The sequence below is a fragment of the Xenopus laevis genome, chromosome 6L, assembly GCF_017654675.1.
Source record: "Xenopus laevis strain J_2021 chromosome 6L, Xenopus_laevis_v10.1, whole genome shotgun sequence".
NCBI lineage: Eukaryota > Metazoa > Chordata > Amphibia > Anura > Pipidae > Xenopus > Xenopus laevis.
In genome coordinates this window covers 133,587,361-133,602,698 of record NC_054381.1, presented here as the reverse complement: position 1 = coordinate 133,602,698, position 15,338 = coordinate 133,587,361, and the positions used below count along the sequence as shown (strand labels likewise).

General features: G+C 41.4%; 1 protein-coding gene across 1 annotated transcript; it reads right to left on the bottom strand.

The window, feature by feature from the left end:
• Positions 1-5,635: 5,635 nt before the first annotated feature.
• On the bottom strand, positions 5,636-13,528 carry pmp2.L (peripheral myelin protein 2 L homeolog). The gene is made up of 4 exons (NM_001090167.1): positions 13,420-13,528; positions 8,716-8,888; positions 7,393-7,494; positions 5,636-5,895 (listed from the first exon to the last, which is right to left on the bottom strand). Exons 1-4 carry the CDS (start codon positions 13,490-13,492, stop codon positions 5,839-5,841), a joined length of 405 nt encoding a protein of 134 aa, NP_001083636.1. The 5' UTR covers positions 13,493-13,528; the 3' UTR covers positions 5,636-5,838.
• Positions 13,529-15,338: the final 1,810 nt, after the last annotated feature.

The window sequence follows — 15,338 nt, the reverse complement described above, 5'->3', positions numbered from 1 at the left end:
ACAAAGTTGACCAAACTCCCTTCTATGAATTGAACTCATTTTCAGAGCGACAAAATGGCGTTACTAAATTGAGCATCAATTTGCATCGTACGACTGAAGCTCCGAAAACTCGACTTTTTCTGATTATCGGATGAAAACCCCAACTTTATCAGATTATCCAGCAGAGATGACAATGTCAGAAACAACTTCAGGGACATTTGTCATTGACTTCTATATGATCTCGACAGTTTTGAGATGGAGTATTTTCGCATTTTTAGCAGCTTTGGGGGGAAAAAAAATTCCCTGAAAAATTTCCCCTTGACCAGAGAAATTTAAGGTTTAATAAATGAGCCCCAATGTATTAGAACAAACAGCTGCCTTTCTTTTCTTTACTTTGGTGTTCTTATAGAACAGGGAAACATTTTCCATGATACAAAGACGTAAATATTCAGAATTCGCCCTAAAAAGTTATTTTTCATTTGCTAGGATTATAATTTTCTTTTGGGTTGCAAAAAAAATTGAAAAGATATATGTAAAATGACATTCGGCCAGTTGTGAGCCTCATTATTGTGCAGTGCATTTGGGTTTACTCTAGTTCAAATTCTAGCTGACAGTACCCCACCCATTTTCCACCTGGCTGCACTCTGTTCTACTGTGACTTTGTACTAGAAGCCTGAGGCTTTTGGAAATCTGTTTAGCTACAGGAATCTTTGCCTCCCAATAACAGGGATATGTAATTTGGCATGGCTCACTCTCTCTCTCTCATCAGCCTTATCAACAGGAGCTGCTCTTGTCCGGTTCTGATTAAAAATGAAATACTCTTGGGATGAATTAAAAGTTACAGGGAAGGAAAAGTACGCAGTGTGCTCGATCTACAAACAAGAAAATATCAAAACATAAACATAACTAAGTGCATTCCTTATATATTGACCTTAACTTGACCAAATGACTAACGGAGCATATGCTTAATGCTGCCAATACTTATTTAGAACTCATTGTAACATCTTCCTCTTTTGCTTCAGATAATAGTTCACCACATTTTACTTCCCAGATACTCTGTAAATAGACCAAATATGCTGCTGTAAGCTTCTTTTATTCCATTGTGCACAGTTGTCACAGGTTTATATTAGCCCCTAACACGAGTGGTTAATTCATTCTTCTTTTGTGTCTGGACCCAGATGGCTCTGGTGCGTACACACTCAGCAGATTTCATTGCCTAAATCCAAAATCCAAAGCACAAGGGTTTCGGACACGAATGAAGAAGGAAGATACCACTCGTGGCAAGGATACCACTCGTGGCAAGGGCTGAAGTTGACCTGTGGATATCAGCAGGCTGATCTCGACCTTGTCTGCCTTCCCTATGCTCCCTTTGTGTGTGTCATACTCTGCCTGCCCTATACTCCCCCTCTGTGCCATACTCTGCCTGCCCAATGCTCCCTGTGTGTGCCATACTCTCCCTGCCCTATACTCTCTGTGTGTCATGCTCTGCCTCCCCTATGCTCCCTGTGTGTGTCATACTCTGTCTGCCCTATGCTCCCTGTGTGTCATGCTCTGCCTGCCTAGGGCAGGCAGAATACGGCACACACCGGGAGTATAGGGCAAGCAGAATACAGCAGGATATAGTGAAACCTATGAAGACCACTCTACTACATACAGTGACACAGTGCTGGTGCCCCTTTTAGGGCCGGAACTAGGGGTAAGCAGAGTAGGCATGTGCCTAGGGCGGGCTGGGGGGGCGCCAGGCACGTACCTGCTCTGACGCCTACCCCATTGTCCGGTCCTGTCTTTCGCCGACTGCCACGGATAATTTCTTGTAATATCGCTTCTGCGCATGTGCGCATGCAGTTCTGCGCATGCGCGTTCTAGCGCAGTTTCGCGCATGCGCACCCAAGCATGCGATCAGCCTGCGCCATGCCCAGCCAGGTTGCCTAGGGCACCTGGCTGGGTTGGCCCGGCTCTGGCCCCTTTGTATGAGGTGTGAACAGGTGAACAATGTGGACACATTCAGTTTGGGTCTGAGGTTTGAACAGGGTCAGCCTGGGCCGGCAGGACTCTGGGAAAAAAACCTGGTGGGCCATGGCCCTCATGGGCCCCTGCCGACCCAGATCCAATCTCCCAATCAGCGGGTCTTAAAAGAAAATATGATGTGCGCCATTGCACGCTAGCATTCACACATGTGCGCAGGAGGCCCCAGAGTTTGGAACCCGGTGGGCCCCCACTGTGCCAGTCCGACCCTGGATGTGAACAGTACAGGGCTTATGTGGTGTGAATAATAGAGGTGTTACAAGTTACAAGTCTGAATTTGAGGTGTAACCAATGCAGGGGCCAATTAATCTCAGTACTGATACCTTTTAAATCTTTCACAAGGTAAACAGACACAGCGGGTAGACTTTCATGTGGGGGCCACACAAGGTGGGGTCACGGGCCGGATATGGGCACTATATATTCACATTCACATTTGGTTTTTTTCTCTATTCCCATCTGACAGCTTACATGACGGTTGAACGTTTATCCTTTTTATTTTGCCATTTATAAACTGGAAGCATGAAAAGAAATACCAAAAGCAATCATAGGGACTGAGATTATTCTTCTCATACCCAGAAAGATGTGACCTTTAGTCAGTAAGCCCCAAAGAAGATTTTTTTTTCTATATTATCAAGGCTAAATGTTTTAGCTAAACATGCTCATTACAGAACAGGAAAGATAAATCAGAGGTTGCTGAATTACATATGGGAAAACACACATATTTCCTCTGCACAAAAGTGTTTTTACACAACCCAGAAAGGAAGCACAAGGAATTTGTGTGCCATAAAGTGAGCAGGCATGGTGCCAGTACACCAAGAAGCAACAAACGTTTTTTATGGACCAGGCCAGACCCTGACTGGCAATATGGATATTACTGTGAAAACTATAAGGGCTCTTACACACGGCCGTTCCGACCTGCGCTCCCCTGCGTTCCGTTTTTTGGCGTTCAGCCGCAGGGGAGCGCAGGAATAGACGCAAGTAATGATTTGAAATGGGGCTGTACTCACTCAGGCGCGTGTAGGCGCCGAACGCAGGTTCAGACGCAACATGCTGCATTTTTCCTGCGTTCGGCGCCTACACGCGCCTGAGTGAGTACAGCCCCATTTCAAATCATTACTTGCGTCTATTCCTGCGCTCCCCTGCGGCTGAACGCCAAAAAACGGAACGCAGGGGAGCGCAGGTCGGAACGGCCGTGTGTAAGAGCCCTTAGGGTCATTTATGGCTGGATGCAAGTGTTAAAACAATTAGGGTACAAAAGCATTCCCTGTGGTACTCATCCTATACGTAAGTACAGGTATGGGATCCATTATGCAGCTACCCATTATCCAGAAAGTTCTGAATTATGGAAAGGCCATCTCCCATGGACTCCGTTATAATAAAATAATCCAAATTTTTAAAAATTATTTACTTTTTCGCTATAGTAATAAAACAGTAGCTTGTTCTTGATCCAAACTAAGATATAATTAATTTTTATTGGAATCAAAACCAGCCTATTGGGTTTATTTAATGTTTACATCATTTTCTAGTAGTCTTAAGGTGTGAAGATCCAAATTATGGAAAGCCCCATTATCCGGAAAGCCCCAGGTCCCGAGCATTCTGGATAATAGGTCCCATACTTGTACTTTGTTTTCTGGCTACACTCTGGACAACAGTGGGTATAAATCAAAGCCTCAGACCTCCAGCTGTTATAACCTTACATTTCCACCATTACTACTGCTTTATATATCATTAAATTAAAAAAAATCTCAGTTCAAAAAGAAAAAATCAGCACTAACGTCAGGATTTATCTGCAGGGAGTATGGATTAAGGCTTTAAAATGAAAAGGAAAATGATTTATTCCCATTTAATTACTGTTTTTGTGTTGACGATAATCCACATTAAGTGCTACAGATTGCTAAATCCTTCCAAAAATGAATTATGTGATTTGTCTCACCAAGGGGAGCACGATATTACGTTTAATGGCTGCCAGGGTTTTAGGATCACTTGGGTCTTACAGCTGAGCAAGGCAGTCAGTGCAATTAGTACAATTAAACCATTGAACCATTCACATATTTTCAGTAAAATATATCAAAATGCAAACAAATATCTGAAATTAATATATTAATACTCCATAATAGAATGAATTCAACATTGTATTTGGGAACAGGCAAAAAAAGGGCACCAGTTATTGTCATTACTATACAGCCCTACATAATGAAGAGCAATTTCAATATTAAGTATGTTTAATAAAGTCCAGTTAAACTTCCTCTAATGTGCTTCCTCTTAGCGCGTCTGACCTCTACAAGACGCACTGTGTAGTTCCAGCCAATGACACAAACCAATCAAAAAATAGTTGTTTGTTTAAATAGGACACAATGGGAAATGCCGGTGGAGCTTTTTGGATCCTAGAGCCCCCCAGCTGTATATAATAAGAAGACATCAAGGGCAGATAGAAAGAAGTAAGAGGCAAGTGGAGTTGACTAGGGCATAAGTATAAAGGGAAAACTTAAATCTTTTTCTATAGCGGGGCTTTATTATTATTACCAAGTTTACCTTGTTGTTTAAAAGCCATAACAAAAATTCTACTAGCAAAGATATGTTTATATACAAAACTTATTATATTCACCTGCTTCAGTAATTTCACTTTTACATATCAAACTGGGTAATATAGTAAAGGTATGGCCTCAGTTCAATGGCACAGTACCAGCAGTGACGTCACAAGTGGAGCCACCAGTTGGAAGGGACATCGACAGTTATAACTAAAGGTCTAACATTATATTATGGAAAGTGCTGCTGAACAGCTCAGCCCTTAGTACGTGAGGCAACTACTCCAAGTACCAAATGGAGCCCAAATGGAGCCCAAATGGGAAGCAAACAAGTTGTTTATGGGTTCTGTGTCAAAGTAACATTTGACTTGCATCCTATACAAAATCCCCACCTCCATGTATCTTTAGACCATGAGATTTAGGGGCAAATTCATCAAGGGTCGAATATCGAGGGTTAATTAACCCTCGATATTCGACTGGGAATGAAAATCCTTCTACTTCGAATATCGAAGTCAAAGGATTTTGCGCAAATACTGCGATCGAACGATCGAAGGAATAATCGTTCGATCGAACGATTAAATCCTTCAAATCGAACGATTCGAAGGATTTCAATCCAACGATCGAAGGATTATCCTTCGACCAAAAAAACGTAGCCAATCCTATGGGGACCTTCCCCATAGGCTAACATTGGGTTCGGTAGCTTTTAGGTGGCGAACTAGGGGGTCAAAGTTTTTTTTTAAAGAGACAGTACTTCCACTATCGAATGGTCGAATAGTCGAATGATTTTTAGTTCGAATCAATCAATTCGAAGTCTAAGTCGTAGTCAAGGGTCGAAGTAGCCCATTCGATGGTCGAAGTAGCCATAAAAACACTTCGAAATTCGAAGTTTTTTTACTTCGAATCCTTCACTCAAAGTTAATGAATTGGCCCCATAGTATAACATAGTATAATTAAAAAGAGACTGAAATATTTCTAATTAGGTTGTCGTGTTTTTTTTCTCATCTGGCAGATATTTGTTCATTTGCATTCATTTTGATCATTTTAATAATTGTATTTGGAAAGGTGAGAATATTGTTGCATTTCAATGAATGTGAAGAGAACACCAGTCATGGGTTGAATATTTTTATTGAACATCCAGAGCAGGTCACATTGGATATATTAGTTCTTTCAAATACAATCTTATACAGTTGTTCAGTTATCAAATGAAGAGGCCAAAACTGAAAATCAAAGTAACTTTAAGGGCTGAATGATGTGACTGAAGCCTGGCTCATTGAACTGAGCTCTCCTCAGCCTCAGCTGAGATTTCGTCTTATGCCTTCACCTTATCATATGTACGGACGCACTTCACATCTCCCATTGTACATGTCTGGGGGAAAATAAAACAGTAACAGCATATGAAACACATAAGATGAAATGACACCAGCAGTTGCTATGAATGGGCATCAATGGGCAACTGGCCTACATACCAAGTTCAGATGATGATTATACATCTCACTGGTGACCTAATGACTTACAAAGGCACATGCCAATCTTTTTTAGCAGAAACAAAATTACCTACCTACCAGCCTGGTAGGCCTTATGGAGTAGCTTGATCAGTGATCCCCAACCAGTGGCTATCAACATGTTGTGCACCATCTCCATGGATGTTGCTCCCAGTGGCCTCAAAGCAGGTGTTTGTTTTTACATTCCTCACTTGGAGGCAACTTTTTGTTGCATTAAAGGAGAACTAAAGCCTAACTAATGAAGAAGCTAGAAATGTTGTACCTTATGTTTTAGGCTTCTGTACCAGCCCAAGGCAAGCACAACCCCTTAGCAGTAAAGATCTGTGTCTCCAAAGATGCCCCAGTAGCTCCCCATCTTCTTTTCTGCTGATTCACTGCACATGCTCTGTGCTGCTGTCACTTACTGAGCTTAGGGACCCACTCACAATACACAGTACACATAAAATGGAAATATAAGGCTGAGTAGTAATTAATATAGATAATTACTACATGACAGCACATAAACCAGTGCAACTAGCATCAGAATTGAATAATCAGCCCTGTAGCATCACCTTATATTACAGTCCAACCTCATTTTCTGCTTGATAATTTGCACGACCCCTAAGCTTAGCTTCTCAACAGCTGCTCAGAGCCCACTGAGCATGAGAGTGTCACAGACACTTTCCAAGATGGTGACCCCCTGTGACAAGTTTGAAGTCCTGGATCATTGCTGAAACTTTAGGCTGGTGCAATAAGTTCAGTATATAAAATATGGCATTTTTAGCCATATTAATATTTAGGGTTTAGTTCTCATTTAAAACCAGGTGTACTGTACAAACAGAGCCGGTAGGCTGCCAGTCCATATAGGAGCTACTAGACACAGACCTAATTTGGTACCCCCCATGAACTTTTAGTATGCTTTTGTTGCTCCCCAACTCTTTTTGCATCTGAATGTAGGGTAGTTCTTTTAGTTCTATTATTTTACTTTAGGCAGTACTTTCATTGATTTTTACCCCCCTCCATTGTCATAGGAATCATCTTGCTAGCACTCTTAGAACATCTAGGACAACAAGTTGATATAACCATAATTGACCATCTAGAACAAATAAGTCTTCACGCCAATTATCATTTTATTTGCACTTCAAACTGAGCAACCTCATTATGCATTATTGGGCATTATGGTTTAGGAACATATGGTGTACAGAAAAATAAATGATTGATAACCCCTACCTATAATATACTACTAGAATATATATATATATATATATATATTTATTTTTTTTACAGCTTCACAGGAACTTGAGTTGGATAGAACTTGCATTTTGGGAAATGGATCACATTATAGGTGTACTAGATAAGTTGATGTCACAAATCCAACTTACCACTACCAACTGTCCATTTTTTATTTCTCTTTGAATAATGGTCTCTTTGCCATCCCACTTCTGCAACTGATTCAGAACGCCACCATCACAAGTCACAATCGTCTGTGGAAAAGAACAATAATTACTGTCATAGGTGAGGAGTATCTACTGGCTAGAACATATAAAGATCACACAGGGTTAGAGTTTACTAGATCTCCAATAATGAGAAGGTACCTATGAACCTCAAATACCAAAGGCTTGAATATTTACCTTGTACCCTTGTAATATCCTTCGGAACCATACCAACTTCTATGCCATAATACATTTAGCTTGCCTTTTCACATTGCATAGTTTCTTTTCCCAATCAAATACAATGCATTGAGCATATATCTTACTATACACAATAGTCAAACTCAATTGTTCAGTAAACAGCAATAGCGTGTTGGAGGAGCTAGCCCAATAACTGGATTACTGTAGGTTGTTTGGCCCTATATAAATATATATGTTGTGTTAATTACAAGAGAATACTTATAATTATGGTTACATGCTATAACTAAAGCTAGGACGGGCTCCAGCCATGAAATAATGTGCGCCATTCATGGGTTTGTTAGATTGCCCATGCCCTAATTACATCCTGCTACCTCCAGTTCCAGGAGACCTGTCACCCAAACAAAATATTCCAAATCCTATTTTATCATGTTAGTCAAGCAAAATTAACTTTAATTACACTGTATAAATTATTTGAATCTTGTTTCCATCAGTCTGGAAATTCATAATTATAGCAAGCAGGCAGGAGCAATTTTATGGACACTGTTATTAAGACAAGCCTTGTATAGTCTCAGAATCTTGTTTGTGCACCTGAATGGGGGACCTAATGTCCATCCCCATGCCCTGGCTACACAATTAAATGGTTAAGAGAACGGGGGAATGTGTGGAGAGCAGTAACATCTAGAAAGTTCTGAATGGAAAGTAAAATTAATTGTTTGCCCTGCCTCTATGCCTAAGGCATAGAGGAGGGGTAGCCAATATTTGATTGACAGCTCAGATTTTAAAATGAGTTTACAAGAGATAATTTGGATTTCATGTTTAATTTGAAAAGGACTTTTATCATACAGCTTTTTATGTTTGGGTGACAGGTCCACTTTATGGAATTATAAACACAACAGGAGCCTATGGAGAGGAAAAGGAGCTTGGGTCCAGCCTATACTGAAACAATAGCTACCATAGCTGAAACAATAGCTAGCCATTAAAATTCTACCTCCCATTATTTATTATTTATTCTTCTGTTTCTCCTGTTTTATTGCTAGTTTTATAGAGGCCCTTAGACTAAAAGCGAGTACAAACCTTTGTTTTCCTGTTATCTGCGGTCGTCTCATCGAACTCTTCCCCCAGTTTAAATGCCACCTCTGATGTTTTTAAGGTGCTCTCTGTCTTTAACAAGATCTTGTCACCGTTCACAGAAAAGATCACGTTGGGCTTTGCAATAGCGCCTGCTTTTCTTGTGGCAAAACCGACTCCTGCGCCAAGGAACAAAATTATTGCTTTAGATATTTATGAAAATTCCTTTGCTATTGACAGTGCTTCAGTAGCTCTAGATTACAAAGTACAGATGAATGCTATCAATGCAAGAGCACTAATTGGGGTTATGTATTAAAAGGCACTAAGTTTGCCATGGGGCAGTAACCTATAACAACCAATTAGGTAAAATTTACTACTCACCTTTTTTATTGGTTGCCATGGGTTCCTGCTCCTGGGCAACTACTGTAAACAGTTTTATAATCCCTCCAACCCACACTGAACCCCCCATAATACTCACTGGGTGGGATATTCACAAAGGTCAAGTAAAGCAAAATTGGAGTAAAAAAAATGAATGGAGTAAAAGTTGGCATTTGGGGGGCGACACTTTCATGAATTTGGATTGTCATTTAAGAGTCACACAAATCTGTTAGACGGTTTGAATTTGCTGTAATATATTTGTTACTTTAGTTCAGTTTTTATTATTTGTGGTTTTTGACATATTTCGCCTTTTATTTTGCAGTTTGCCAGTCTGCTATTTCTGCAATCTGGTTGCTAGGGTCCATGTTACCCTACCAACCGTGCATTGATTTGAATAAGAGACTGGAATATGAGTAGGATAAGGTCTGAAGAGAAAGACGATTAATGAAAAGTAACAATAACAATAAAAGTGTCGCCTTACAGAGCATTTGTTTTTAGATGGGGTCAGTGACCCCTACTTGAAAGCTGGGAAGAGTCAGGAGGAAAAGGCAAATCATTTAAAAACTATATAAAAAAAAAATAATGAAGACCAATTGAATGAGTTGAAGTTGAATTAAATTAATTGAAGTTGCATAGAATTAGCCATTCTAAAACATACTAAAGGTTAACGTAAAGGTGAACCCCCTTTAACTGTGTGGAAGAACCTGAAACTGCAGTTTCCGTTAAAGCCAATGGCTTAGTTCTGGAGTGGCTTATGGCCACATTTTCTATAAGCTTTAGCCAATGCTCCTTTTCACAATATTGGCGCTAAGAGTGGAAAGGTAGATGTTTGTGTGTAAGGCAGAACAGACAAGTAAGAATTTACAGTAACGATAAGTAAACACGCTCCAGTAACAAAAGGAATTCAGTTTCATTTTGTTCATCTAAATCCACTCTGTATATTCCCACATTCCTGCCAGTTAGCATCTTGTCAAGGGAAAGAGTGTGACCTCTAACCCATAAGCTTGCAGTCTGCCAATGTCCAGACGTATAACTGAACAGCAACTCTCAATATATCCAGTCAAGTGTTAAAGCTGATGACAAAGCTGAAAATAGAGTCCTTTAATAAAGTGCATGTCTTTTATTTATTATTGAGCTCAGGGTTGTAATATACTAACCGTTATCCAGTGTGGTATAGGGTTGTGCTACTAATTTAACTATTATACAATGAACCTATAACCTCACATCTACGTTCAGCACAGATGAAATTAGTCATGTCTGTGTTTAATTACGCTCATGTGGCTACTGACCCATAGAGGACACTCAGATCTCGAAGCCATGAGTTTGCCAATGTCCAGATGTATAAACGAACCGCAACACTCGTTATATCCAGTCAAGTGTTAAAGCGGAGGACACTCAAATCAGTTATTGCAGAACAACAACTCCCAACATCCCTTGACTGCTCAGCTAGCAATGAGATGCCTGGGGACGAAGTTCAATCTAAAGTGATGCAACACCAGGGGAAGTCATGCACATTGTAACTAATTATCCCCAGTGCTACAAAGGCTCATTAGTAATATTACTGGTATAACACACGCATAAAGCACCACTGACTGTATCTGCTTAGCAGCACTCATACAGGTCCTAAGGGTTCTGTGTCAGCAGAGACAGCAATTAACCTCATCTCATTAGTGGTGATAATTATTCTGTTTTAATTCCTCTTTACTCTGAGGGTAAGGGCACACAGGAAGAATCGGGGAGATTAGTTGCCCCGGCTATAATGAAAAATCGGCAGCGGTACGGCACTCGCGGCAGTTCGTTTTCCAAAGTCGCACAAAGTTTCCTCATGAGTGCCATACTGCTGTTGATTTTTCATTATAGCCTGCGGGAAGGGGAGATTGAAGGGGAAGGCAGTTCCGGGAGATTGTCGTCCCGAAGAAGATGCGATTTGTCGCTGGGGCGGCTAATCTCCCCGTGTGCCCTTAGCCTAAGGGCAATGGCACACAGGATGAATCAGAGCGTTCCTTTGCCCAAATCATTTCCAGATCAAACAGACAAAAAATTACTTAGAAATGCCCCTCAGTCATTTCAAAGGAAACATGAAGTAAGGTGTCAAAAATACCCGTCTTGGATCACTATTATCGCCCTAATAAAATTAGGTGAGTTGACGTGTATTTAGCTGTCAGCAATATGACTACAGTACATTACAAGTCATGCACCAAACGAGAGAATAAATCTATGGGTCAGCTGACAATATTGGGTTTCCATGTTGTTTATGACCACTCTGATGACATCACATTATCTGCTACAACAGATAACAGTAAATTGAAATAGGCTCCTCCGGGGTATTTTAGCCGGTGCCAACCATGTGTGCCATGAGCCTAAAATTACTTCTGCTTAGCCAAATAGGGTGTGGATTTTTTATGAGTCTAGAAGTGATAAACTTTACCACTCTGATTGACCAGGGTCGCTTATGGTTCTCTCTTTACCAGGTAAAGGGAGAACGATAAGCAACCCTGGTCAATCAAAGGTCCAGGGAAAAAACTGATAAGCAAATAAAATAATTACAATTAATTTGTTTAATCCAATTGGCACAAAGTAAAGCAAAATGGTTATTTATTTATTTATCAACAGCTCAATTGCTGCCAAAAAATGTTCTCCTTGGTAATAGTAAAACATTAAATTCAGCAAACCTTATACCCCAAGTGCAGGCTGGTGTCAGAGCAACAATCAGTGGAAATGTGGTGAAATGTGGAAGTTTACAACCCTAGAGGACAAGCAGTGAGCCTGTAATTACATGATCTGATGCTGGGCCAGCAGAACTGGCATATGACTGATAGTACCAGCCCCAATCAGTGCCAAGCCATCCTTATCAATCTATAATATGGCCAGCAAAGGCAGATCCTAGAGCAGGGATCACTAGCACTAGAAAAGCAGTTGGATGCTGCCATTTGTAATTATTACAGTGCCACAAACTAAACCAGTCTGTTGTTTTGCTTGAGCACAGGCATTGCACATACCATCTGACTAACAACATTGCTACAGGTTGCTGGGAAGATGATGAGTTTTGCAGATAGGATGCCACTTCGCCCCCCAGCAGCCGCTGGATCTGATCCCCCTATTACAGGGATCCCCAACCTTTAGAACCCATGAGCAACATTCAGAAGTAAAAGGAGTTGGGGAGCAACACTAGCATGAAAAATGTTCTTGGCATGCCAAATAAATGCTGTGATTGGTCATTTAGTAGCCCCTATGTGGATTGTCAACCTACATTGAGGCTCTGTTTGGCAGTACAACTGGTTTTTATGCAACTAAAAATGCCTCCAAGCCTGGAATTCAAAAATAAGCTCCTGCTTTGAGGCCACTGGGAGCAACATCCAAGGGGTTGGAGAGCAACATGTTGCTCGCGAGCTACTGGTTGGGGATCACTGCCCTATTATAACACTTGTGGAGGAATTGCAGCTCATAAGCACAGATTCCCTGAATATCTTGTGATGCTGCATCTGATTCACTAAGTATGCACCATACTGGGGAAAATAATCCTTAGTGGTGGAGGGGACCAAGGACCCATAGAAAGACACACATGTGGCCTTTAAGCTGTTACTCAATTCAGCAACTCCACTGGAACCTGCATGATACAGGGTAGTCTCATACAGAGAGATAAATCTGTAGCAAACGGTGGAATGTATTTACTGTGCATACAGCTGTTGCTATACTGCTAGGCAAAGTGTTGGAGTAAAATAAGTTGTCTTGATTGTTGACCCCCTAAAGACAGCTTTGGCACTGATGTAAGGTACTTTTTTTGAACGCAGTGATTCCATTTCTCAAATAGCAAATGCTCTGTCTATGGCACACACTGACACCAACTACTACTGGGTGGGAGTAGTACCCTCTCCCCACCACCACCAAGTACCCTCCCCCCCCCACCACCACCACCAGTGATTTGCACAGGCTTTATAGTGTTTCACTTATTTTTGACTGGAAGGTAATGACAGGTAGAGATGGGGATTTGCCCCTTTGCTTTGCCCTGAATGAATCAAAGTTGTGAAATCACCAGCTGTGCATGGCCAGAGTCTACACTTCAACTTATAAATCAACCAATCAGATACTGCATTTATTATTCATAATGAAATCAACTGACCAAAGTGATTTCCACAGTGACTGATATGACTTACAACCCTTGTGCAAATTTGCAGCTTTATTAATAAATTGAGGTTTCTTGACGGAAGGAAAACGCATAAAAGATGAAGCAAAATTCAGGACCTTTCCCATTCAGCCTATCAAATAAATAAGGCGCAAGGAGGGAGAGGCATAAAGCAATGCAACAAGTGGTACATAGAGCTAAAGCCTTACCCAGACTCTGCATGTACTCATCGAATCCCTGGCTGTCAGTCAGCTTCCAGGTGCCCACGAATTGATCCACCATGGTTCCTTATAGCGCCGGGCACAGACAGTGACACAGATTCAGGGAGCGCAGGCTGCGCTTGGGATGCTGAGAGCCGCTATAAATGCGCCTGGAGCAACAGTGGGCGGGGTCTTGTGACAGCGAGACTGATACTAATCCGCCGGCTAATGCCTTTCTACTGGCCGGGCTGGCTCAGCGCTTTGTACAGCTTTGGCAACGGGCCAGTTCGACCAAAGGATCAGGAGTAGCCCCTGTCATTCCTCATGTAGAGGCGTCAGCCTGCGCACAGTCATCTTATATTAGCGATAGTTACTAATGTTACTGTGCCAGGCTTAACTGTTTCTGACCTGACCGGGGTCTGAAATCCCCTTCACTTAATACTGCCTGGATTAGAAAGCGCAAAGGAAGGGGCAAAACATCCTTCAGTTGGGAGAAATGGTGCCTATAGTAACAGTGGGATAATAGTCTCTGTTAAGGGAGTGTGACTGTGGGATAGCAGGTATAGTAGGGAGAGATGGTGTCTATAGTAACAGTGGGATAATAGTCTCTGGGAAGGGACTGTGGCTGTGGGATAGCAGGTATAGTAGGGAGAGATGGTGCCTATAGTAACAGTGGATAATAGTCTCTGGGAAGGGAGTGTGACTGTGGGATAGCAGGTATAGTAGGGAGAGATGGTGCCTATAGTAACAGTGGGATAATAGTCTCTGGGAAGGGAGTGTGACTGTGGGATAGCAGGTATAGTAGGGAGAGATGGTGCCTATAGTAACAGTGGATAATAGTCTCTGGGAAGGGAGTGTGACTGTGGGATAGCAGGTATAGTAGGGAGAGATGGTGCCTATAGTAACAGTGGGATAATAGTCTCTGGGAAGGGACTGTGGCTGTGGGATAGCAGGTATAGTAGGGAGAGATGGTGCCTATAGTAACAGTGGATAATAGTCTCTGGGAAGGGAGTGTGACTGTGGGATAGCAGGTATAGTAGGGAGAGATGGTGCCTATAGTAACAGTGGGATAATAGTCTCTGGGAAGGGAGTGTGACTGTGGGATAGCAGGTATAGTAGGGAGAGATGGTGCCTATAGTAACAGTGGGATAATAGTCTCTGGGAAGGGAGTGTGACTGTGGGATAGCAGGTATAGTAGTGAGAGATGGTGCCTATAGTAACAGTGGGACAATAGTTTCTGGGAAGGGACTGTGGCTGTCGGATAGCAGGTATAGTAGGTGAGATTTTTAAATGAGTTTATAACAACTATAAATGCTTAAAAAAAAAAGAATTTGGCTTTCATGTTTAATTTGAAAAATACCTTTATTATACAGCTTTTTAAGTCTGGATGACAGTTCCCCTTTAAATGAAATGAATAAGTGTTAACTTTCCTTTATTGAAATAACCTTACATGCAGGCAATATTCTCTGCAATTATACATTTTTATAGTGTGTGGGATAAATGTTTAATCTCTATGTTGGTACAGATCCTGGCTTGAACCCAGAGCAGCAGTGACAGAGCTGGAAAACTTTAGCACACACTGTAGCACAACTGCTAACTGCATAGAGTTTCCCAACATGAGGCTGATACACAGCACCTTACTAGATTTACGGCTTGCCGTCTGCTTCCATTGGGAAATCTGGACATAAGACAAGCTTTACTACTACAGTTGAATCTAGGCGAAAATGTAAAACCATTACTTTAAAGGAACAGTAAAACTAATTAATTAAAGTGCTTTAAAGGAATGACAATATAATGTACTGTTGCCCTCCACTGGTACAACTGGTGGGTTTGCTTCAGAAACTCTATTATAGTTTATATAAACACGCTGCTGTGCAGCCATAGGAAAAGCCATTAAAGCACAGGACACACAGTAGATTGCAGATATG

Excerpts from the sequence above, each read along its gene's own strand:
- pmp2.L (NM_001090167.1), bottom strand. The coding sequence starts at position 13,492 with ATGGTGGATCAATTCGTGGGCACCTGGAAGCTGACTGACAGCCAGGGA. Across the intron at positions 7,495-8,715 it reads CAGATAACAGGAAAACAAAG|ACGATTGTGACTTGTGATGG; the intron begins GTTTGTACTCGC and ends TCTTTTCCACAG. Across the intron at positions 5,896-7,392 it reads AAAATGGACAGTTGGTAGTG|ACATGTACAATGGGAGATGT; the intron begins GTAAGTTGGATT and ends ATTTTCCCCCAG.